Source organism: Colletotrichum costaricense (genome assembly GCF_030867565.1).
Source record: "Colletotrichum costaricense strain IMI 309622 chromosome Unknown Scaffold_8.1, whole genome shotgun sequence".
NCBI lineage: Eukaryota > Fungi > Ascomycota > Sordariomycetes > Glomerellales > Glomerellaceae > Colletotrichum > Colletotrichum costaricense.
This window is the reverse complement of record NW_026848237.1, coordinates 891,348-913,835: the sequence shown is the minus strand read 5'-3', so window position 1 is coordinate 913,835 and position 22,488 is coordinate 891,348. Positions and strand designations below refer to the sequence as shown.

The 22,488-nt window shown below is 53.1% G+C and overlaps 8 protein-coding genes across 8 annotated transcripts; 2 read left to right on the top strand and 6 right to left on the bottom strand.

The window, feature by feature from the left end:
- Positions 1–526: 526 nt before the first annotated feature.
- CCOS01_08336 (uncharacterized protein) lies at positions 527–1,984 on the bottom strand (the record flags this gene model as incomplete). Its single annotated transcript, XM_060456497.1, has 5 exons — positions 527–1,007; positions 1,067–1,440; positions 1,501–1,568; positions 1,624–1,660; positions 1,790–1,984. 5 exons carry the CDS (start codon positions 1,982–1,984, stop codon positions 527–529), a joined length of 1,155 nt encoding a protein of 384 aa, XP_060312771.1.
- Positions 1,985–4,192: 2,208 nt separating this feature from the next.
- On the bottom strand, positions 4,193–6,869 carry CCOS01_08335 (thermostable beta-glucosidase B; the record flags this gene model as incomplete). The annotated part of the gene is made up of 3 exons (XM_060456496.1): positions 4,193–6,113; positions 6,197–6,651; positions 6,732–6,869. The coding sequence occupies 3 exons, from the start codon at positions 6,867–6,869 to the stop codon at positions 4,193–4,195; spliced, it is 2,514 nt and encodes an 837-aa protein (XP_060312770.1).
- Positions 6,870–7,631: 762 nt separating this feature from the next.
- Positions 7,632–10,335, bottom strand: CCOS01_08334 (uncharacterized protein; the record flags this gene model as incomplete). The annotated part of the gene is made up of 10 exons (XM_060456495.1): positions 7,632–7,653; positions 7,705–8,100; positions 8,167–8,341; positions 8,407–8,783; positions 8,857–8,877; positions 8,937–9,057; positions 9,111–9,144; positions 9,197–9,977; positions 10,040–10,100; positions 10,188–10,335. 10 exons carry the CDS (start codon positions 10,333–10,335, stop codon positions 7,632–7,634), a joined length of 2,136 nt encoding a protein of 711 aa, XP_060312769.1.
- Positions 10,336–11,612: 1,277 nt separating this feature from the next.
- On the bottom strand, positions 11,613–13,379 carry CCOS01_08333 (uncharacterized protein; the record flags this gene model as incomplete). Its single annotated transcript, XM_060456494.1, has 4 exons — positions 11,613–12,605; positions 12,674–13,016; positions 13,082–13,148; positions 13,205–13,379. The coding sequence occupies 4 exons, from the start codon at positions 13,377–13,379 to the stop codon at positions 11,613–11,615; spliced, it is 1,578 nt and encodes a 525-aa protein (XP_060312768.1).
- An 848-nt stretch (positions 13,380–14,227) lies between these two features.
- CCOS01_08332 (uncharacterized protein) lies at positions 14,228–15,644 on the bottom strand (the record flags this gene model as incomplete). The annotated part of the gene is made up of 3 exons (XM_060456493.1): positions 14,228–14,782; positions 14,861–15,156; positions 15,239–15,644. 3 exons carry the CDS (start codon positions 15,642–15,644, stop codon positions 14,228–14,230), a joined length of 1,257 nt encoding a protein of 418 aa, XP_060312767.1.
- Positions 15,645–16,059: 415 nt separating this feature from the next.
- Positions 16,060–17,163, top strand: CCOS01_08331 (cupin domain-containing protein; the record flags this gene model as incomplete). The annotated part of the gene is made up of 2 exons (XM_060456492.1): positions 16,060–16,362; positions 16,417–17,163. 2 exons carry the CDS (start codon positions 16,060–16,062, stop codon positions 17,161–17,163), a joined length of 1,050 nt encoding a protein of 349 aa, XP_060312766.1.
- A 1,639-nt stretch (positions 17,164–18,802) lies between these two features.
- CCOS01_08330 (uncharacterized protein) lies at positions 18,803–20,534 on the top strand (the record flags this gene model as incomplete). The annotated part of the gene is made up of 3 exons (XM_060456491.1): positions 18,803–19,319; positions 19,379–19,459; positions 19,528–20,534. 3 exons carry the CDS (start codon positions 18,803–18,805, stop codon positions 20,532–20,534), a joined length of 1,605 nt encoding a protein of 534 aa, XP_060312765.1.
- Positions 20,535–20,666: 132 nt separating this feature from the next.
- Positions 20,667–21,776, bottom strand: CCOS01_08329 (uncharacterized protein; the record flags this gene model as incomplete). Its single annotated transcript, XM_060456490.1, has 1 exon — positions 20,667–21,776. One exon carries the CDS (start codon positions 21,774–21,776, stop codon positions 20,667–20,669), a length of 1,110 nt encoding a protein of 369 aa, XP_060312764.1.
- Between the last annotated feature and the right edge of the window lie 712 nt (positions 21,777–22,488).

Sequence of the window (22,488 nt, the reverse complement as noted above, 5' to 3'; positions counted from 1 at the left end):
CGGTGTTTTTTTAAGGCAAGCAATATCGAGAAGCAGGGGATGTTGCTGGAATTTCGGGTCTAGCGGGATAGCGAGATGAGTGAATACGAGCTTTTAACGTTAAATCATGGTCGTGACCAGGGGCAGCTTCTGACCTTAACGCGGAATGCCGGATGGTGAAAGTCTTAGCCTATGTCATCGCTCTGGTATTGATTAAACACCATCTTGTCCAGAATGGTATTCTCTCACGATGTTAAGCGGACCAATCCGTCTCGATGTGGTACGAATAAGGTGCGGGCAGTTGAGGGGCTTGTCCGAGGAGGGTTGGCAGACTTGCTGATTTCGCGATCAACGGACGCGGATCCCTGCAAGCCAAGAAACATCACGGCTCTCAATTGCAATCTCCAACGGCCAACATGCACAGGTACGAGAAGATCATCGCGAACTTCTCCACGGCCAGCTAGCGTCGGACAAATATGGTTATTACCGTTTCTTAAAATACAAAAGCGTAAAATCAAGTGGTATCTGGTTACAATGGTATGTTCAATCATGCTTTATCCGTTCGTATCGCCAAATCTCCTTCGAGTTCGACAGCCGACGCCTTCATCCCCTGCTCCAGATCCGACGTCCCCGCAGAACTATGTCGTGAGCTTTCCGTATGCTGCGTATGCATCGCCGAATCCCCTCCAAAGGTATCGTGGTTTAGCTGGATGGTACTACCGTCAGACACCGCCCGCGCGTGGCCATGCTTCACGCCCCCGTTTCGCGCTTCCTTAGAACCTACGGTCGCGGGTATCTCTTCGGATCCGGGGCCACGCTGTCGACCGACGTCGCCGCGGTTGGAGCCCAGCATGCGGGGGAAGAAGCGCATGGCGAGTGGTTTGAGAGTGATGAGGCTAGCGCAGACGATGGCTGTGTTTAATTCTACGACGGACCATTTTGCTATGCCTGGGCTGTCTAATGTTGGGTCGCGAGAGTATTTCGCGACGATGAGGGATGGTATACGGAGGATGGAGACCACGCAGATGCTGAGATAAATGTTGGTCAGATGGATACGTTGACCGCACGAGTAGTCGGAACCACTTACAAAAAGCCGAGTGCAAAGATGAGATATAGCCCAATCTTCTGCCGGCGAGACTGCTTGATCTTGGGCAGAATCGGTAATGGCAGGATAAGAATCGCAAAGTCGGTAAGGATATTCAGAGCGGCATTGACGAACCAGGCAATGCCCTGGCTGAAGCAGACGCCAGTGACGGCACGGTCCCAGTTCTTGGTAATGGGCACGCAGAAGAATATCGAGGATAAGACCGTCCATAGCGACACGCAGACCACGAAAAATAGGACCACGTAACATGCCTTACGGTAATTGAGGTCTCTAAGGATTCTCAGGTAGAGAAGGAGGATCGAGACTTTGACGCAGGCGAGGCCAGTGTTGTAGAATATTATAGTGAGGTATGCCCACTATGTTTCGGGGTGATTAGCTGGATTCTTGCGTGCAAACTGATTTTAGAGTTATCATACCTTGAAAAAGGTTTGTTGCTGATAAACGCTGAGAGTCGAGAACTCCTCGGCCATGCCCGTCTTGACCTCTGCTTATGTCAGTCATACCATTACCATGCTGTTGGAGAGTGAGTATTGACTTACGAAGGCACATGCCAATAGAAGTCGCCGCTGAGAAAAGCTGTTTAACCAGGGTATTAGCCCAGTTCAAGTTATCGATGCCTAGGGACCCCAGATGCCTGGTATCTTTGTTGCCTTGGCACCTGCCCTTCACCTCGGCGTCGGGCCGTGATCTCGAGACTTGACATACCCATGCGATGAATATGCACCAGTCCTCCTTTCCTAGCAGTCGCGCGGGATATAATCGTGCGAAAAACCGCAGGCCGACGATGAGACCAGCGAGTCCGACCGAAATGGTCGCGCAGGCTATGACGGCCTTCCCGTGGGGAGCGAACCCCGGCGCGCCTCCGTCCTCAATGATGTCCGATTCCACTTCCATATCCATGTCTACTTCGTGATGCGACCGAGCCGTGGCCGTCGCCGTGGGGCCGTGCGATCATCGCCACGCGGGTCCACGCTCGTCCGACAGGGGTGGCCGCTCGCGAGCCGGACTGATGTTTGCGTTGCGATCCAGTTCCTGTAGTCCCGTAGTCCCGTAGGGCTGCGTTATGATCGTGGGTCCTGGCCGTGAACTATTGTGGGACTCGTTTCTGTCTCTTGTGTTTGGGTGAATGAATGAAACCATGGAGCAATAGGGGAAAAGGGGGCAGATGGCACGGCATATCAATCAAAGTCGCAAGATGGTCAGGCTAATCCGATGTTGGGAGTCTATTTGGGTTAGTTCAAGTCATAGCGAACAGGTCCCGGAGAAGGCGTCCCGTCCAGCCCTGAGAGAACTGCAAGGGCAGTGTAACACGCCACAGAAAGAAGGCGTCCCCATCCGTCTTCCAAGTTAGTACGAATTTACCGGCTACACCAAGAAAAGGTGGACTAAGACAGGCTTGAGCGGGACGAGACGAAACCAAAGTGACGATGAGGGTGGTGGGCTTTCCTGTTGGTATGAAGTGAGAGGCAACTAAACTCCGTTTCGATAGTGTAAAGCCGAAAATCCAAGTTGATGGGATGGAATAAGATTTGCCAATCGTGGATTGCTTGATTTGCTTAAGAACGCGAGTCTCTAGGATAGGAAGTCTATGGTGGAGGGGCAGAGTGGGAGACAAGAGTCACTCACCTGCAGCCAAAGCCAGGAAACATCCGTGCCTCTTCCAAGGTGATGCCACCAACTGCAGGACAAGATTAACGGGCATATACCAGGCGCGAACTCTCCGCCAACATTCAAGCTTCTCTGTGGTCGAGGACGTGCGAATCATCTGAAGTCTGCCTCCCCCCACCCATCCCCCTCCGTCTTGCCCCTCCCAGTATTGTACCTACTTTATCTACCGTGTTACCGCAGGAGGTTGCCTGGCGCGGTAGAATTGATAGCAATTGGATTGCAGATTGAAGGAGATTTAAACTCCCGTCATGCCTAAGATTCAAGAATCAAACTGGGCACTGGCCCCAAAGCGGTGGGATGGGGCGTCAACGCACAGGCTACGATGGAGGGAAACAGGCTAAGCTGTTTAATGATTAGTTGGAATAATCAGCCGAAATGGGACGAAGAGGTCTCGGATAATTAGTGGGAGCTTGTGGAACTAGGATCATTGCTGGTGTCGATTCTCGAGGTGGGCGTCGATGCTTTAAGATTAGGTCATGTTTAGGTGTGGATTTCGCCTGAGTCGCCCGCGGTTCATTAGGTTCGTCTTTGCCAAAAACGTATTTCTTCGCTGTGATGATGTGTGAACGAGACCGGACCAGAGCTTCCATGATCGTGAGCGGGCTGTGCTATCATAAAGCAGGTAGATCTGGCGCCCGCTCCGAGCATACAGGTCCCGAATCCGGGCCGGATGGTCTTGTCTTGAGGATCATCTCTCGCCCTGTCCCGTTCACTGAGTGCAAATATCAAAGCAAGCACTGACCCCTTGGCGCGCGTGGACTCTGGCGATGAAGTGGTGTGGTGTAGGGTTTCCCATGGCCGCATAGCTCTGAAGATGGGATCAGATACCTACCTTACTCTGCGGTGATTGATGATGTCGTTCATTACTCGGTGATGGGGGGACCGATACCGAGTTGTTCGGGTACCGGTCGCAAGACGTCGGCCGAGCTTTCTTTTGTGTGTGAGTGCTAGTGGACAAAATCTCTCGATGAGTACTCCGTAAACGTTGATCAAATTGGATGATCTGCTGACTGATATCTTGATCACCAGTATCGCTGGTCATGCATTCAAGCTCCAATCCCACCTAATCAGGTTGGGATGGCTGAGTGAGAATGTTGAGAATCATCACTTCGATCGGGGACACAAGGTCTAGGGGCGATCATTAGCTATCGAAGGGAGCCGGCACGTCGCGTACGCAGCACCACCCAATGTCTCACCTGAGCTTTGGTGGTTTATGTTGGTCCGCCTCGGGACGATATCCTACCGGGAGCGACGATGAAAGACGGGCCATTGAGCGCTAGATACTTTGAAGACTTGATGACAGATTACTGGTATCCGGTTAACATACAATGTCGCAGCACGCAAACTACAAATATCAATGGCTCTTTGGACAGGGTCTAGAACCAGGGTCCATCTCCTTCGTGTCACACGCCACATACCAGACAAACACTTCTTCACTCTTTACAGCCCACCCCAAGTCGTTCCCTCGCTGATCGAGAACTCACCCTGGAGATCTCCGACCCGGACGCCATACGTTCCCCGTTCCAGCCTCCAAGCCTTCTCCGCCTCATCCCAGTAGCTACACGCCATTTTGGCGTCCACCTCAAGCTCCACCACCGCCGACTCGCCAGGTTGCACCAGGACCTTCTTGAAAGCCTTGAGCTCGCGCTCCGGTCGCCAGACACTGGCCGGCGTTTCCTTTGCTGGGTTGACATAGAGCTGTACGACCTCCTTTCCGGCGCGGGATCCCGAGTTGGTCACCTTGACAGACACCTTGAGCTTCGCATCCTTGTCTGCCCCCACCACGCTTGCCGTGAGGTCAGAGAGGGTGAAGGTAGTGTAAGAAAGGCCGTATCCAAAGGGGAAGCGAGAGCGCTTCGCGGCCTCGGCGTGACGGTATCCCATACCTAGGCCCTCAGCGTAGCGGAACTTGTGGGTGCCGTCCTCCTGCTTGGTGGCGGGGAAATCACCATAGGTGGGCGCGTCCTCAAGCGTCTTGAACCAAGTTGTTGCGAGGCGTCCGCTGGGGTTTGTTGCGCCGGTGAGGATATCCGCTGTCGCCTGAGCGCCCTCCTGGCCGGGGAAGTGGGCGTTGAGTATCGCGTCAACGTCGTCCACGACGGCGCTGACGTCAATGGGGTTGCCGCAGTGTAGGACCAGGACCGTCCTTTTAGATACAGCGGCAACGGCCTTGATCAGCGCCGTCTGGTTCTCCGGCATGCGAATATCTTCCAGATCGTATCCTTCCGACTCGTACTGCTCGTTGCGACCGGCGTAGACGATGCTCACGTCCGAGGTCTTTGCGAGTTCCACGGCCTCGGCAATGGCGGCCTCGTCGGAGCGATGCTCCTCGAAGCCGATCGATGCTGCGTAGGGGGTGGGCTCGCCCTTGACAAGATGATCCCACGATTTGTTGATTAGCTTGATGTCGTACGCTTGGCCAGCGTTCATCTGCAGCTGCACGCGAGTTTCGAGCTTAACGTGGTTGAAAATGAACTGCTCTGTGGCAATCTCCTTCTGAGGACCAGATAGAATCTCCTTGCCGTCGACAACGAGCGAGAAGTCACCAGTAGCCTGCACCGCGAGAGTATGCTCGCCAGTTGTCTGGGGCGTCAACTTGGTCGAGAGCTCGATGCGAGAGCCAGGGACCTTTAGGCCGCCCTTGAACTCGCCCAGCATCCAGACGTTTGACTTCTCCTGGAACTCAGTGAGGGTCGGCTCCGGGGTGTCATCGTTGTAATATTTCACGTCGATGCCGTGGCGTCCATCCTGCGCTGTGAGCTGCGCGGTGGGGACCAAGGGGATGACTCTGCGTGTGCGGACACCAGCGTGGTAGCGAACGCTCCCCTCCCCGGAAAAGGCCCCCTTCAAGACCTTGAACGGCGAGTGGCGGTACTGTGGTGTGCAAGACGCGCTTCCACCGCCAGTCACGACGGGAGATCCAGCAAACTCGCCAATGAGGGCAACTTTGGGCTTGTCCGCCGGGTTGATGGGCAGGGCCTGATTATCGTTCTTGAGCAGGATGATACCACTGGCCGCGAGCTCCCTGGAGATCTTGTTTGTCTCCTCGCTGATTTCCGACCTTTCCGGCTCGTCGTTGAAGCTGGTCCGCGTGCGATTTCGGAGCTCCAGCATCTTGAGCGCCCTGGCATCGATCTCCGCCTCGGTTATTTGGCCCGATCGTACGGCCTCGGCGAGTCTCTTGCCTCTGAATACAGGGAAAGGCATCTCGAGGTCGAGACCGGCCTTGACGGGCTCGACCACGTTGTGTACGGCGAACCAGTCGGACATGACAATACCCTCGAAGCCCCACTCCTTTCTCAAGACGCCTTCAATGAGGGGACCGTGTTCGCTGCAGAATGTGCCGTCAACTTTGTTGTAACTGTGTCAAACCATCGTCAGTACAGACTTTCAAGCTTAGCAGGTACATGTAGTGCAGGTATGTAGCCATAGAGAGGGCCTTACGCAGTCATGATAGCAGCCGGGTTGGACGTCCGCAGCAAGTGCTGCCAAGCAGCAATGTAAATCTCTCTCAGCGGCCGACTATCAGGCGAAGCATCAACATCGTAAAAGTGTCTCAGCGTCTCCGAATCGTTGCAAACAAAGTGCTTGGGGCAGGCCCCGAGACCCTGGCTCTGGATACCATTGACGATGGCACCCGCCAGCTGTCCAGACAGCAACGGGTCCTCGCTGAAGCACTCAAAGTTGCGTCCTGCGCGGGGGTCGCGGTGGATGTTGATCGTCGGGCTCAGGATGACCTGCACGCTCTTCTCGCGGCCTTGGTGGGCGAGGCGCTCGCCTAGGCGACCGAGAAGCTCGGCGTCCCAGGTCGATCCGAGGCAGGCTGTGTTGGGGAAGCATGCTGTTGTGAGGTCGGCTGTGATTCCTGAGGGGCGCACGCCGGCGATTGAATCTGCTAGCTATTGATTGGAATTTTCATGTCAGCTCGCTTCTTCGTCTCTGCTTCTAGCTTGCGCGTAGGATCTTGAGGTAAGCTTACTTTTGTGGGAGGAATGTTCAAGCGAGCGACACCTGCTGCTGTGGAAAAGTCACAGCCGGATAGGAGAGCAATCTTTTCTTCGAGCGTGAGCTCAGGCAGCAGGGTTGTGAAGTCTCTGTCGTCAACCTTAGAACCCATGATGGTGAATGTGAATGTGGTAAGTTAAAGATTCGACAATGTTGGTCTGGAAGAGCAAAGGGTGACAGGTCGGAGGAAATAACTTCTTCGGTCTTGAGGTCGCTTGAGAATATCTTGGGGATGCTGAAGAATGTCTACCCAAAAACTGAATGGCGGCACAGGCTTTTTAGATGAGAACTCTCTGGGATCACAATTGTTATTGTTCCATGCTAGAAAAGATCGTGAACCCCGGATTTCACTTGCTAGCTTTCCACACTTCCCCATGTATTAATGAAAAATGTCGGCCAAAGGCGACCGATCTCTCCGACCCCGGAATTTCCCCTCCTCCAAGAGTGCAAGGCTCCCCGCGAGATCAGATCGGTTTCTCCAAAACCCCCCACATACCGCCCCTCAGTTGTCAGCATTAGTGTGGTGTGCGGCGGCTTGCCCCTCGATGAGGCTCCGTGTCACCTTCGGCTTTTCCGGAGAGTCAAAGGGACCCCCCAATTATTGTCGGCTTTTCAGCGTTGTGGGAATCTCCGGGGTCATATGCACGCTATTTAAAGCCCAAAAGACGCGTTTGTGGCAATAATGGCCGGCAGTTCTACAAAACAACATCGCCGAGCTGTCACGTTGGCCCAGTTTCGCTGGTAATAGTTGAGGCTTGGTCATTATGTGTATGATCATCCAGTAAACACGACCGGTCAATCGGCCAAACAGGGTCAAATGTCAACAAAGGCACAATATTGGCTGAAGTAATTATGAGTACGCTCATGCGGGCCTTCAAGATGTTCGGAGTTTCTGGCTGTGAAGATGTGTCATCATTGTTCTATTATTTCATTTCATCGGCATCTACTGCATTGATCTTGGATCATCGAGCGCCATAAACAGCGAATTTGTTCCCTCAAAGTCCGCGAATTGCATTGCGAACCCAAAGTCCATCTCGTTGTCGAGAATATTCAACGGGCCCCAGTAATGATTGAGTTGGAGCATGGCATCAGCCGGTGGCATCGCGGGAATCTGTAGATCTGCTGGGGTCGACGCGGAAAACTTTTTCTCCGCCTTCTGGATGGCCTTGTGCAATAACTTGGCTGACCTCAGTGCGACAACGCACTCGTCCATGGTCTCGAGTATTTCAATGGCCATGCCAACTAACTTCAAGAGAGGCTGCACCTCGGGCTCTGTCGCTTCTTGTGTCACGTAAACTAGGATCATGGATGCTGCGAAGACGGTGTATGTTGTGTTGTAAAACCTGTGAGACCGTGGGATTAGCAGGGCAGCCTATTCACCAATCACAAACAGTATGGGTAGTACTGACCATGTGCGGAAAAAGTCATGATGTTGATACGTCTGATAAATGATTTCAATGGTCTGCTTCGCAGACTCAAGGCAGAGGTGAATACCTTCCTGCGAGCCCGGAATGGAGGCCCGCTCCGCCGAGGTTGACGTGAGAATAATCGACCCAAAGAGGAGTATCCTTATGTTGAGGAACCCTGCATGGCAGTGTCAGAAACGGCCCGAACCTCAACCGCAAGCGAAACCGGAGGGTAAAACTCACGCATAGTCAAGACAAGCCTCTGCCTCTTCATCCACTGAGCCTCCTTGACGCTCTTCAGCGAGCGCGGCTCGACGGATGTGGTAGGGCGGATAGGCTCAGGCAGACTTTCCGCCCATCGCTGCAGATCCTGGTCGATTTGGTGCGCCAGGTGGACGGTTCGTGGTACCGTCGTCTCCGGGAGATAGATCCCCAAACAGATGCTTCGGATGATTTTGGAGTAGTCTACCATACTTTTGATGATGGCGCATGAGGGTGGGTCTACCAGCTCTAGACTGCCGGAATATTCTGTGTCTGCTTCGCCAATGACAGGGAATAGTCGGTTGTGGTATAAATCTGCGCCGAGTGTATCTGGTCTACCCATCGAGAAAGACATTTCTCTGAGAGGGAAGTTAGCATGTCTTTCTGCCTTCTCGGCACGAGCCGAACTTTCACTCCGGCTAGTATTCTTACGTTTCTAATGAATAGAGACCCCTGTTCAGATTTGTCAGTCATCTGCAATTCTCTAGACTCTCATTGCTCGGCATCCTTACCACCACGTTCTTGACTCGGCTCTGAGCTCAGCGGGTTCCTTCTTGACGTCGGGTCCGGGTTCTCGATTGATGCCCATCGCAAGCGCCGTTCTCACGGCAAGACCGACGTACATGTATGCCCCTGTTCAGAAGTTAGTACAGCAGAACAAGTCTCCAACAGCTTCAAGCACTCACAGTGAGCATTCAGCTCGTTCTGGCACACTTTGGCCTTTCAACAACGTCAGCGTCGAGCATCCTTAGTCGTGAAGCCCTAGACTCACCAAGAAGACATAGCATTGAACCATTTCCAGGTCCGTAACCATCCCCAGCTGATCGCACCGCCTCTTCGCTTCGTCAAAGAACTTCCGGCTCCACTGCAGGTTCTCAATCCCATCAATCGGTTCATCTTCCCGGACGCCAATGAGTGCGCCCAGCGACAATATGCTGTAGTAGAGTGCAATAAAGCTGGAAGGTTCGCGCGCAACGTCCGGCTTCGACCACAGCTCCTCGCACCGGTCGAAGAAGATCTTCTTGTCGAGAATCGGATGGACAAAGTGTATGCTGGAGAAGAAGCTCTGGAGAAAGTGCCGGCACTGCGGGTAATGCGTCACCGGTCTCGCGGCCGACCTCGGCTCGGTGGCGGCTGCGGGCGTCTGTGTTTGGTCTGCCGAAGGCGAAGAGAAGGCCGGGTTGTGCAGGCTTGAGAGAAGAGTCCCGGCGTCGGAGTCAAGATCCGGGGAGATGACTGGTTCATCTCCTGTCCGTTGGACGTGTGATAGGAGAGCGACGGAGGATGAGCTGCCGTAGAACTCAACGTTCCGCGTGTGCCGGTTGACGCCGGAGATCTCTTGGCCGGCCGCGTTCCGTGACCGGGCGTTCGATGGTGAGCCGGCGGCGGTGCTCCGCGATGGCCGTCTCTGGAGGCTGCAGTCCGGGGAGAATCCCTCTGATATCTCGGGGACGTTGGCGATGACTGAGGCATTGTCATCGACCGACTGAGCCTTGACGGACTCGGCGACTGCGGAAAGGCTCTTGACCTGCTCTTCTAGTTGTCTCACATATCTGATAGGTGCCGATGAGGTAAGCTAAAAAGATCAAAGTTAAGTTCCCAAGGGAGCGCATACTCTGGAGTGTAGAGCCTCCTTGACATATCCTGGCCTTTGTAGACACATGTCGCATTCCGATCTACTTTCGCGCGATTAGCCCTAGGAACCCTTCCTATTGAGGCATTTTTGCCTGCAGAGATTTCATCATCGTCGTGGACAAACATACTCTTGCAGTAGGTGCAAGGATACAACTCATCGCACTTGTTCTTCTTCGCCCTGCAGAGATCGCATGCGCGGGCGGCCCGGGGGCGGCGGACCTTGATCCCCGAGTTCTGCGTCGTCCGCTGGGTCTCTGCAGCAGCAGCAGCGTCCATTGAACCAAGAACAAATAAGAAAACAAGACTGAGGTAGAATAAAAAGTATCAGGCCAGAATCAGATGTTCGATGACTTCAGAACCGGAACACCCGCCGTCTTTCGTTTGTCGATGGAGATCTTTTTGGTGGATGGGAAAGCTGGGTATGCGTTATGCAGGAAAAAGGTGTGAAAACAGCCCGCCTGCTGTGCTCGCCGCGCGCATCCGAAACGCTGCCGGTGCCGCAGGAACGTGGGAACGCGCGCTCCAAACGATCGACCTCCACCCCCGCACAAAGTGCTACGACGGACGGCAAGCAGATGCGGGGAATGTTCTGTGGGGTAGAGTAGTAACGCCGGGGAGAGGGTTCAGGGAGAGAGGGCAGCAAAGAGGCTACGGATAGAGACTAGGAGGAGGGGGCTTGGGGGTGAGGGAGACGGATCGAGGGAGACTGGGGGAGAGGTTCTTCAAGCAAATTACATGTGTCTCTATTGGTAAGCTTGGTCAGCCGACACCCTAGTCTCCCGATCTTCGGGGATGTCCTGTTGAATCAAGCATTCTCAGCTTGGAACAGATTAAAACAAGAGCTTTGTCACTTTGTGATAGTATGGAGTTGACTCAGGAGCAACCTCACGTGGGATTGGGCTGTGATGACGGCAATGCGACTGAGTCGCGCACCAAAAAAAGGGGGAACCGATGGTCCAGGGAGACAAAGTCATAACTCGGCGTACTATCAATGAACCATTTCCATTCGATTTGATCTCTCTCCTACTCCTGAGTTGTATTAGACGAACATTGAGCATCAGTCTTCACTGCGTCTCTGCTCCCTAGACTGACCCATCCATGCCTTCTATCCGGTCAATTCGAGTCAACTCTTTCTGCCATTCTCACTCTTTACTGCTTACTAACGTCGAGTTCCCCTCTGTGCGGGGTTACAGAATCTCCACTTGTAGCCGGGAATTCCGGTTTGTTTACGTCGGCTTTGCCGCCAGTGTTGCATCGATCGAGAAGGGCCGAAAACGTGCAGATGTCCAGAACTTACTGTCACAAAAGAAGGTTGATCAACAAGCGATTGTGGATTCATGTTCAGCGGTTGCAGGACACAAGGATTTTTTTTGAAGCAACTGCGGCGAGACCCGCTTAAAGAGTTTTTTTTTTCCTCATTTCCAGTTCTCTACCAAAACAGTTTTCGATACTCAAAACAAAACTCGTCCCAAAACAGGAGATAGGGCCCATAACTAAACGCACACACACGCGTCTGTTGGTAACATCCCGCGGGCCGCGGCCACACATACAACTCACTTGGTGTCCACAGGACCCAGGTTGAGCTTGTGGCTTTCAAACTTGCGCGCCGAGATGCCCTGCTCAAACATGATATCCAACTCCTCAAACGTGCGTCCCTTGGTGCCCGGAACATCAAAGTAGAGAACCACCAACATGAGAATGCCCATGACAAAGAAGATCCACCCAATGTGACCGCCCATGTTGAGCTCGTCCTGGTTGAAGAGGTACGGCAGGATGATGGTCCAAATGGTGGACACGATGGAGGAGAAGGCGAAGCCGATACCAAGCGACTTGGCGCGGAGCTTTGAAGCGGAGACCTCACCGGCCACGGCCATGGAGGCACCCACTGCGGGTCCGTAGGAGATGGAGGTGAATACAAGCGAGACTCCAATCGTCAAGAGCGAGGCGTTTGTCTTGGGGAATGCGGCAGCGACACCCATGGTAAAATACATGGCCACGCAGATAGAGACGCCAAAGAACAGAAGTGGGCGGTGGCGGAGTCTGCCCATCATGATGGAGTTGACGATGGCAGAGACGACACCAGCCGCGATACCGACCTGGACGAGCAGGAGGACAGTCTTGCTAGAGAGGCCAGTCTGGTTAAGGAAGTAAGGGGCGTTGGAGGACAGCACAGCACCGGCAACCTGGGGGATGTAGAAGCAGATGAGGATGATGCGCGTGCGTCTCCAGTTGGTGCCCTTGAAGCAGTCTAGGTAGGAAGCGGCCTCCATCTGCAGGCGACGTTCGGTCTCGACGTTGTCGATGATCTGGCCAAGGCGCGCATCGATATCTTCGTTCGGGCCGGAAAGCCTCTCGAGGGCCTTGCGGGCGGCGTCGTGCTTGTTCTTGAAGACCAACCAGGTGGGCGATTCGGGAACGAAGGGGAGACCGAGGAGGATAAGGCCGGGGAATGTCCATGCGGCAGCGAAGACGACACGGAAGGCGGCCTTGTCCATAATAGCAACGCGGGAGAAGCTGGCAGCGATGGCACTGAGCATGCCAAGGTTCTGTTTGCGTTTTGGTTAGAGTTATGTTCCTCAGTTTATACTTATTGCAGGATGTTGATAAGACTTACGAGCATGATGGTGTTGATAGACAAGCAAATGCCTCTAACGGGCAGGGGTGCAATCTCGGAAACATAGGTTTGCGTGGTAGAAGTCAAGAGACCGACAGCAAATCCAGTGACAATCTTGCCGCCCAGGAATTCCGGTGGTGTCACGGAGACGTAGCTGATGGCAATGCCGGCAGAGGCGATGACTGATGCCAAAGCGAAGACGGAGCGACGACCGAACCAATCTTGCATGTAACCGGCGAAGAGAGAACCAAACAACATCATGACATTGTACATCGCACTCCAAGCAGACTGCCAGTAGGCGGGAATGATGAGTGTTCCATTGACTTCAGATGCAAAGGTCATCCTAAAGAAACACAGTAGTTAGTTTGTGATTACTCGTTGTAGTCTTCAGGGGTTTGAGAGGCTTACTGGAATGCCGGCATGGCCAAGCATACTGAGAGTGCCAAGTTTTCGAAACCAATCAAAGTTGAGCCAACTGAGTTCCCAGAGTTAGTTAAGTTGACAAGTTTTCCATCAAGAAGAATTACTTACAGTTGGCGTAGATAGTCCACAGCAACACCTTTGGGTTGTCCCAAAGACATTTCATGGGGCTCATGTGGCGATCAGCCTCACGCAAAGCCTCCTCATTGTGCTGAACGTCGACCTTGTCGATTATAACATCGCTCTTGCGAATGTCATCGCGAGGCGAAGTAGGTGATGAGTCCATTGTGAATTAGAACTCTACGACCGGTTGGTCGTCGCGGGGTTGCTTCTGTCGGCGATGGAGTTGCGCCGACCCGGAGTCTGGTTCGAAAATGTGCCTACGTTCCAGCGTAATGCACAGTGGCAGGGGTGGCAAAGAGGTCTGAAGTTGTCAAAGACGGGATGTCGGTGACTCGGGTTGCCGATTTGAGGATGTTGATGGGATGGGATGTCTGTCAGTCGATGCCAGAACTCAGATGGGCTGATGGATAAAGTAGGCTCGGAGGGTTATATCAAACTTTGACCGACTTTACAGTTGCACTGAGGACTCCTGGCGAACGCTGGAACCGGGATCGATCCGGGCAAGGGTCGGAGTTCCCGGCTGCACCCCAGACTTTCTTCAACACTTTAGGGTGGCGGGGACCCCGGATGGTGCTAACTCGTTTTGACCGGCACATGAAAGAGTGGGTGGCTTAGGTTTCTGTCACGCTTGACACGTAAGTGTGCAGCTGATGCACTATGTTATCCATAGTATTTCTCTTCTTGGTCGAGTATTGGATTTGCGTGTCAGGTTTTGCGTTGTTTACTACCCGCTGTCAATTCGACCGAGACACACTACAACTACAGACACACGTACGGATCATCCGAATCCACGATTGAGTTTCGTGTAGTCTGAACTTCATGCATGAACTCGATGACTGACAGTTTGGATGATTTACGGCTCAAAGGAAGCTGAAAGTCTCACTTGGCGCAGCCAACCACATTTCTCAATCGAATTTGCAATTTTCATGTAGTTGGTTTTTGAGCCAGATGAGTCCATTTCAAAATTGACCCCCTTAGCTTCCGCTCAACTAACTCCTTTTTGCCCCTGGCTCACTTTTTGACCAAGCTCTCCAAGAAGTCAAAGCCTTCTCTCTGAAGATTCCAAGTCTGGGATCCCACCTTCATCTTGGCGGCAAACGTATGTTCCTCGCCCGGAATTTCCCTCAATTCAGATTTGACCCCCTTTTCCTTCAGCACCTTGATCAAATCTTGGCTAAGCTCAAGGGGCACCATAGTATCCGCCTGTCCATGCACGATGAAAGTCGGCGGGAAAGACGGAGTGATGTTTCTGATGGGGTCGACCGCATCCCAGTTCTTGTCAGGAACAATGGTGTTCATGACATTGCCGGTGGCTATTTGTGTCATCGCAAACGCCTGTCTCGGGTCATCAAAGTTGGGCGGCCCTGGCGCCTGACCTTCCAGTGACACTCCTCCAAGAATTGGCACTGGGTCTTCGTCAAAGACTTTGTTCAAGAATTCCTGTGTGAGACCTTTGGGCAATTTTGCTACTACGTGCGGCAATGGTTTCTCCCAGAACGCGTGGGTGAAGTTGCTAGGCCCGTACATGTCATAAATACCAGCAACGGGGCGGTCAACTCCAAAGCCCTGTAAAGTGACCATGGGTTAGCATGGACGAATCTGGTAACTGTAATGACTTGCAGACACTAAGTTGCATGAACTTACCAAGGCAAGGGATAGAGTGCCGCCAGACGACGTCCCAAATGCAAAGACATGGTCAGTGTCAACGGCATATGATCCATCAGCATTAGCGTCAAGGGCCTTCTGAAGACCACCATCATACACCCATCCCAGGAGGTCACGACAATCTCTCATCGGCCCATCCAGAAGCGTGACTTGAGGGCACAGACGGTGATTAGGGGCTATGGTAATCCAGCCTCTGCTGAGGCAGTCAGCTACTTGGTCCTTGTTGACCATCTTGGAGGAGCCGAGATGGAATGCGCCTCCGTGGATATTGATGACTAGACACACGACTGTTAATCCGAAGTGACTCCATTGGACCTTTGGTGTGGCCCGCCATGCAAGGGTTGTGAGTATACATACCAACCGGACATTTTGCCTTGTTGGTTTCCCCAAGCGGCGGGGCATAGACATCCACATCGATCTCTTGTGACCCTATGGTCTTGTAGACTGCACGGAAAGAGGCTGGGCTTGCCATGACGAAAAAGTTGTTGGTTTGTCGTGTTCTTGGCTGGTAAGGGGGCTTTGTCTTGGTGGCCGTGACCTCAGGACTGACAGCAGCAGTGACAGCGGCAGTGATAATTAGAGAGACGCAGAAAGTGCAATCAAAGAAAGTCCGGGGTAATGATGTGGCGGGGGACAACCTAGATAGCTTAACAATAGGAAGCAAACTGGAGACGCGGCCTACGAGGCTCGCTAGAATCTCCCACCGAGCCGGGCTTCCGGGCGGCGGAGACCGCGTGGCGACGTGAACGTTGGCTACGCCCATTGACGATTGTTCGAAACAGCGGAATTTCCGCTACTGTATCGGGGCTGTTCCGGATCTGTCCCCGGGATATCCGAACTCCCGCACTGACGAGCCGAACTGGGGGGCCTTTACGAGGGGCAGCAAAACATGTGGTCCCGGTGGGCGGCGTCAAATAGTTTCCCGTCGAACTCGAAGTAGAGTTAGAATGCGGGGAAGCGAAGCTCTGTAAAAGGCTGGACTGGCGCCGCTTGCATCCCCGGAACGTGAAGAGAGCCCATCTTCAGCAAACCCCCTCAACAACTCCAAAGTCTCCAACTTGTGTGTCCACGATCCAGAGATCTAGACCCTTGACAAACGCCCCCACTCACATTTTCTTACCCAGCATCTTTCATTCTCTCTTCGTTGATTGGACAATTCCACAATCACTTTGCCCAACATGAGCATTCCCGTTCTCTCCACCCCTCCTGATGCCAGGACGAGCTACATTATCGACCAGCTCGAGGGTGAGCGCGTCACGATCCCCGGTAGCAAGGGTGTCTTCAGAATTTTGGCCTCGTCAAAACAGACCAACGGTGGCATCGCCGTCTTCTCAAGCGGTGCCGTCCTCTCTGATGCGCCTGGCTTCCACTGGCACGCCGAGGCGCACGACGTCTTCCTAGTGACCAAGGGATACCTGAAGCTATGGAACGGCGACAAGTGCAGAATCATGGGTCCTGGCGACTTCGCCTATGTTCCCCCTGTAAGTCTCTCCAACACTGCGTACTTGTGGCGTTCGCAGCTAATTCGATGACAGAAAGTTGTACACAACCCTGAGCTTCTCGGGCCTCACACAGAAACCCTCGGGCTGGTTGCACCGGGTGACTGGGTTGATTTCTTCCGCTACGTCGCGGAGCAGTATGAGGGTATCATTGTGCCAGAAAATGACAACCGTGACCTGAAGAGCCTGTTGATTCCCAAGGTCATGGCCGCAAAGGATCGGTTCGACGTAAACTTTGAGCGCAACTACACCCCTCCTGAAGTCGCAGACTGGCAAGAGTCAGAAAACGTTCTCCCCGGCCCCTTGGAGCCGTACTTCCTCCGCGCCAACACCGGCCCCAGATACATCCTGGGTGGTGTTCTTTCCAGACCCTTCATCAACGCCTCCCAGTGCAGCGGCAAGTTCGCCATCACCAGCCTCGAGTCTTCCAAGCTATATGAGAAGTCCCCGCTTGCTCGGTGGTTGACGTTCCCGGAGGTGGACCACTGCTTCTGTGTCCAGGAGGGTCTCCTGAGAGTCAAGCTCAAGGAGTCTGGCTCATGGACAGAGGTCCGGGAGGGCCAGACCCTCCTGGTCTCTGCAGGACAAGCGTTCACATTGGAGTACGGCTCTCGGTTTGTGAGATCCACCGTCTTCACGAACGGCCAGGGTATCGAGACTCTCATTCAAAATGCTGGCGAGGCCTTCTCAAGTTTCGTCTTACCGGAGGAGAGTGCTGCTTGGCAGGAGGAGAAGATCAAGGAAGCCGGTGCGGCATTGGGTGTTGTGGTAGAATCATTGTAATTAGCTAGATGAATGTGCTTCCAATACTTACAGTTGGGAGACTTAGGAAAATGACTTATGAACGTTACCCTATGTACTTGTTACGCACCTTCGACAACTGCAAGTGTGACTTACATTGGAATACCCTGTGTTTATATAATCTTGGAATACACATGATCACCCTCATAAGTACTAATTGAAATGTTAGCGACCTACTGTACTGGTCTTGTCCATACCATTCAAGACATTATTCCAATCCGTCCCATCCTACTCATTGTAACATAGCCTCGTTTCACCCGACGGCTTGGCATATTCAGCAGTACCTTTCTCGAAATCTTCATTGATCCTAATTGAATAGTAAGCTATAGTATTGTAGAATATTTCGAAAATCTTATAGGTCGGAACTCAACCCCTCCACGACGCGGGAGGCCGACCGACGAGAGTTTCATCGTTTCTCAGCTTGTGTGAGTGGGACATACTGTAATTCGTGCAGATGCAGGTTAAGAAGCAGGGGAGACTTTCTGGCATTTCTCGGTGTCATATCTCATGTTGGATGGCCCAAGATCTGCCGACATATGCGGCGAACTGTCAATGACGACAGTTGACGTCGGCTGCCTGCCGGCTGCCTGCCAATCTGCATTTGAGTCGCGCCAGATTCGGTGAATCATCCCGTGACGCCATGTATGTGTATTTGGTTCAAGGTTAACTGGATTTACCGTGAAAACGACCCCATATAGACCATATCAACTGAGTTCCTTTCATCAGCACAGCAGGCGCATTCCTAGGTTGGTTCCTCCGATCAAACTCTGGCTGGAGAGGGGAGAGAAGGTCAACACTCAATCAGCACAGCCTACTCGACGACAGGCTCCGAGTTCGACTTCCAGCATGAGCACCGAGAGATGTAGCCACACCGGTAGTGAACTTTCTTTTTTCTTATTTGTAGGTCCATGCCAATACCATGTACATAGTACAATACCGGTGTTTCGAAGCCTTGCCAGGTGTTGGAGATAGACATCTGAATCTCTCTGCATTTAGTATATGCCCATATCTGTCCTTAAGCCAGGTGTGGATAGCCAAACCTCACATTTGAACTTCACGCTAATGCAGGAATAAGCGAATGGTTTCTCTGGCCAGTGGTAATGATGTTGAGCCTGTCACTGCGGATACTCCTGCGTGGCGACCCAAGTTCGACCGCCTCATTACCTCGGGTCGTGAAATGGGCGTGGCTCTGCTGTAGCAGGGGGCTCAGGCAGGCTCTCGGGACTAGTAGCCACTGACCTGATTTTGGGGCTTACACGCGATTGGATAATCTGAGTGTCCTTCCAACAGCATCATGCGATATCACGAAGCATGTAGATGTTCATGGAATCGATGTTTGTGCTGCGTCAGTGAAAGTGGAAAAAATGTTGACATGTCGGGGGTATATTCCTTTCTCGTTGGTGTGTACTAATTCTTCAATGATTGGACATGCCCGTGATGATAAAATCGTGAATAGAGGCGTCTCCAAGATATAAAAGGCCCGGATTCTCGACCACTTCGGTCGTATATTTCGAAACTATCTTTCATCCACCATCACACTGATCTCTTCCGGACAATTCGATTAGATCTTGTCAGTCCTATTTCCCTAAGCTACTCGTCTTACTTGAAGACCGTCGCAACAATGAACCAACAAGCCACTCCCGAGGTACAGCCCGCTGGCGTAGACCAGTGCCAACTCTTCTACGAACCCATCGTTCTTGAGCAGGCTTTACAAGTAGCTTGTCGTGCCGGTCAAGACGTCTTTAACGGTACTCCGAAGGTAGAGAACGATTCCCTTGCCAGTCAGGTCCAGGTCTTCCGCTCGTTTGTGGAAAAGTTGGCCCAGGTATGCGACAATGAACGTGGCGGTCAGACAGTCACTTCATTCACCGTCCTCGAGGGAGAAGACGGCCCAGAGTACGTCTTCGGTTCTAATCACAGAGACGCCGATGAGCTGTCTGAGACTCAGCAGTTCGCCGAAGACCTACTTACTTTGGTGGGAAAGAATCCTACTGGTCTCAAGCCCAAGCCTCTCGCCAAGCAGGTCCTTTGGAAGATACTATTGTTCAATCTGCCACGTCTCGATATCTACCTGAACAATGTTGGCAAATATCTGGACGCTTGCATTGACGACTGTGAAAGACGGGGGGCCCCGGAAGGTAAAAGACCTGTCTGTAATCGATTCCCTTCTATGAAACTGACGTTTAGTGCGTTATAGTCCTCAAGTCGGAACTCCTGGTCCTGAAGAACAAAACAGACTTTCCACGGGATCTTACATCTGGGAACGTTCAAGACAAGTGTAGGTCAATCAAGAGAGTGCGGTGAAATGATTCAGTCGAATGCATAGCATAGCTAAGCCGAGTACAGTTCTGAGTGATTGTGAAAAGCTGATCAAAGGAGTTGTGGCTATCAAGAACACTCAGATCGATCAGGCCATCATGAGAAACGCCAAGGATGGAGAAATTTCCGAGTCAAAATACTGGTCCGAGTTGCGCCACTATCTCGGACGACTGCTCTCCTTCCGCCGTGCGACAGATGCCATCATTGGCACTCATGAGCGCCTACCGAAGCTTTTTCAAGACTTCAAGTTCACAGCTGTTCCGTCAAGCGAAGATGCTCGAAGACCATTGACGAAGTCCATGTCCATCACCGCGTCATCCATAATCAAGAACATGATTCCAGATGATGATGAGGAGCAACAAGAGTTCCTTCAGCACGCCGTCGAGATGCAAAAGTTCGGTCTTGACAGCATCATCCAGAGGCAGATCGGCAAGCGCACCTTCAAGCCGCGTGTTCATGCTGAAGTACTCGTTCACAGCTATCTGTTGAGCCGAGATCTACAGCATCCTAGGGACTACTTCAACAGTTGGAAGTACATTGGCAGCAGCAAACCTACTTGCAGGCTCTGCCACTACTATTTTGACGCGCACCCCGATCGAATGCAAGTGAGGAAGACCCACTACAACCTGTATCCCAACTGGCGTATCCCGGGAGTCTTTGAGGGTGCCGACTCTGGCGTCCTCGACGCTAAGACTCAGCGATTGCTTGAAAAGATTATGGAGAGCGTGCATGATGATGTGAAGAGGACACTGGAAGAGAAGCGGCCCAAGGGAAGAAACCATGATTCGAACACTCTCACCACACTGCCGGAGGGCTTAGCAGGTTACCCATACAGTGACACCACGAGCGTGAGCGAAGCTGCCGCTCAGATGCACGGCATGCAACTGAACGCTCGTGCCGAAAGCGAGAAGGATCAGGTGGCTGACTATAGCGATGATGGATCCAGCCTGGCTGGAGAAGCGGATGAAGATGTCGTCGGTAACACAAGTGGAGGTGCACCATTGGAGGTCATGCGTACTCAGATTGCGGCTTGAGAGGACTGCCTCGGCTGGAGCGGAAGCTCATGGAGATTGTTGATCTGTTCTTGTGTACTTCAGAAAAGCCTGTAACCCAAATTGAGAAGCATCTATAACTACCTAGATCCACTAGTGTAAGTGCTCAAACAATTACCAATCCTCAGGGGCCGGGGTAGCAGCGGGAGCGTTATAACCATCACCGCTGTCAGTGGTGGTGCGGATCCGGGTTTCGAAGCCGGAGGGAGAGCTGCCGCTTCCGCTGCCGCCGATTCCGGGAATGGGGAGGCCAGTGGGGATGATGCCGCCGATGCCCCCACTTCCTCCGTTACCGCTGCCTCCGATGCCGGGAATGGGGAGGCCGCCGCTTCCGCTTCCGCTTTCGCTACCACTGCCGCCAGTACCCGGGATAGGAAGGCCGGTAGGAAGGGCACCGCCAATGCCGCCATTTCCACCACCACCAAGAAGGCCACCGATGCCTCCCTCGCCTCCGCCAGTAGGAAGAACGAGGCCCTTATCACCGCCACCTCCCAGGAGACCGCCAATACCGCCCTCACCACCACCAGGGAGGCCGGTGGGGAGAATGCCTCCAATGCCGCCGCTACCACTGCCACTGCCGCTTCCACCTGGGAGACCTCCAAGGCCGCTTCCGCCGCCAAGGGGAAGACCGGTAGGAAGAATACCTCCAATGCCGCCGCTGCCGCTGCCGCCGGCGCCAGGAAGACCACCGAGGCCTCCTCCACCGCCACCGAGAAGGCCAGTAGGCAGGATACCACCAATACCGCCGGCGCCACTGCCACTGCCGCTGCCACCACCTCCGTATTCTCCATCGCTACCACCGCCGATCGGAAGCCCGGTAGGGAGGACATTTCCTTTGCCACCGCCAAGGATGTCACCAATGCCACCTGCGCTACCTCCTCCGCTACTTCCTCCGATGGGCAGTCCAGTGGGGAGAAGGCCACTGAGACCACCGCTACCACCGCTACCACCACCAATGCCGCCTGGGAGGCCGCCAATTCCACCTCCACTGCCGCCTCCGATGGGTAGCCCAGTGGGAAGAATGCCGCTGAGACCACCGCTGCCGCTGCCGCTGCCGCTGCCGGAGCCAGGGAGTCCAAATCCACCGCCGCCACCAGATTTGCCGCCGGTCTTTCCTCCGGATTGGCCACCAGTGGTTTCAGTAGGGCTATCATAGCCGCCTTTGTGGGCTAAGGCGCCAGCCGAGAAGGCGGCGAGAAAGGTTGCGAGAACTGTGCCCTTCATTTTGAAAGATTGTGGATATGACTTGGTGTCGCTGAAATATTGATCTGAATGATGGAGATAGTTGAAAGGAATGAGAGTGTAAATGAATGTTAAGCTTCGTGTCAAGAATAGAATGGAAGACTTGCTTCGGAATTGAGAAGAATGAAGGAATGTTTGAGGCCGTGTTGCGATGATGAGAAGAAGAATGGCAATGACAATAACTTTGCGGAAGAAGTTCTCGACTTATATACATCTATCAACAGATCTGGCTGGCCACTGTCTTGCCACTCCCAGGTGGGATAAACATTTGTCAACACTCAGGGAAGACTGCAAATCACCGATGGAAAGGTAAGCTTACTGAGCTAAGAGTAATGCGACATGGTTGAACACTGAAAATAGCGTCATGTGGAAGTTGACCTTGGGCAGTTCAGAGAGACTCAACGTCCAAGTCGACATGGAATGAGCGCTCAGACAAACCGAGGTCGCAGCGTTTTCCTCATTTGCACATACTTGCGCTATTAGTGGGGGGCATGGTTGTTTGATGGATGTTGCTCAATTCTAGTAAACTCAGCTAATAATCCTGGGGGTGGAGCGGGAAGCGGCACCAGGCTGGGATGTTGAACGGGAAGCGCCTCGTGTGGTGATGCTGGCGGCGGGAGAGGCAAGACTGCTCTAGATCCCAGATCCCTCAAGTGCTCTGGATGAGTTCTACACCAGGGCCAGGCACGGTAAT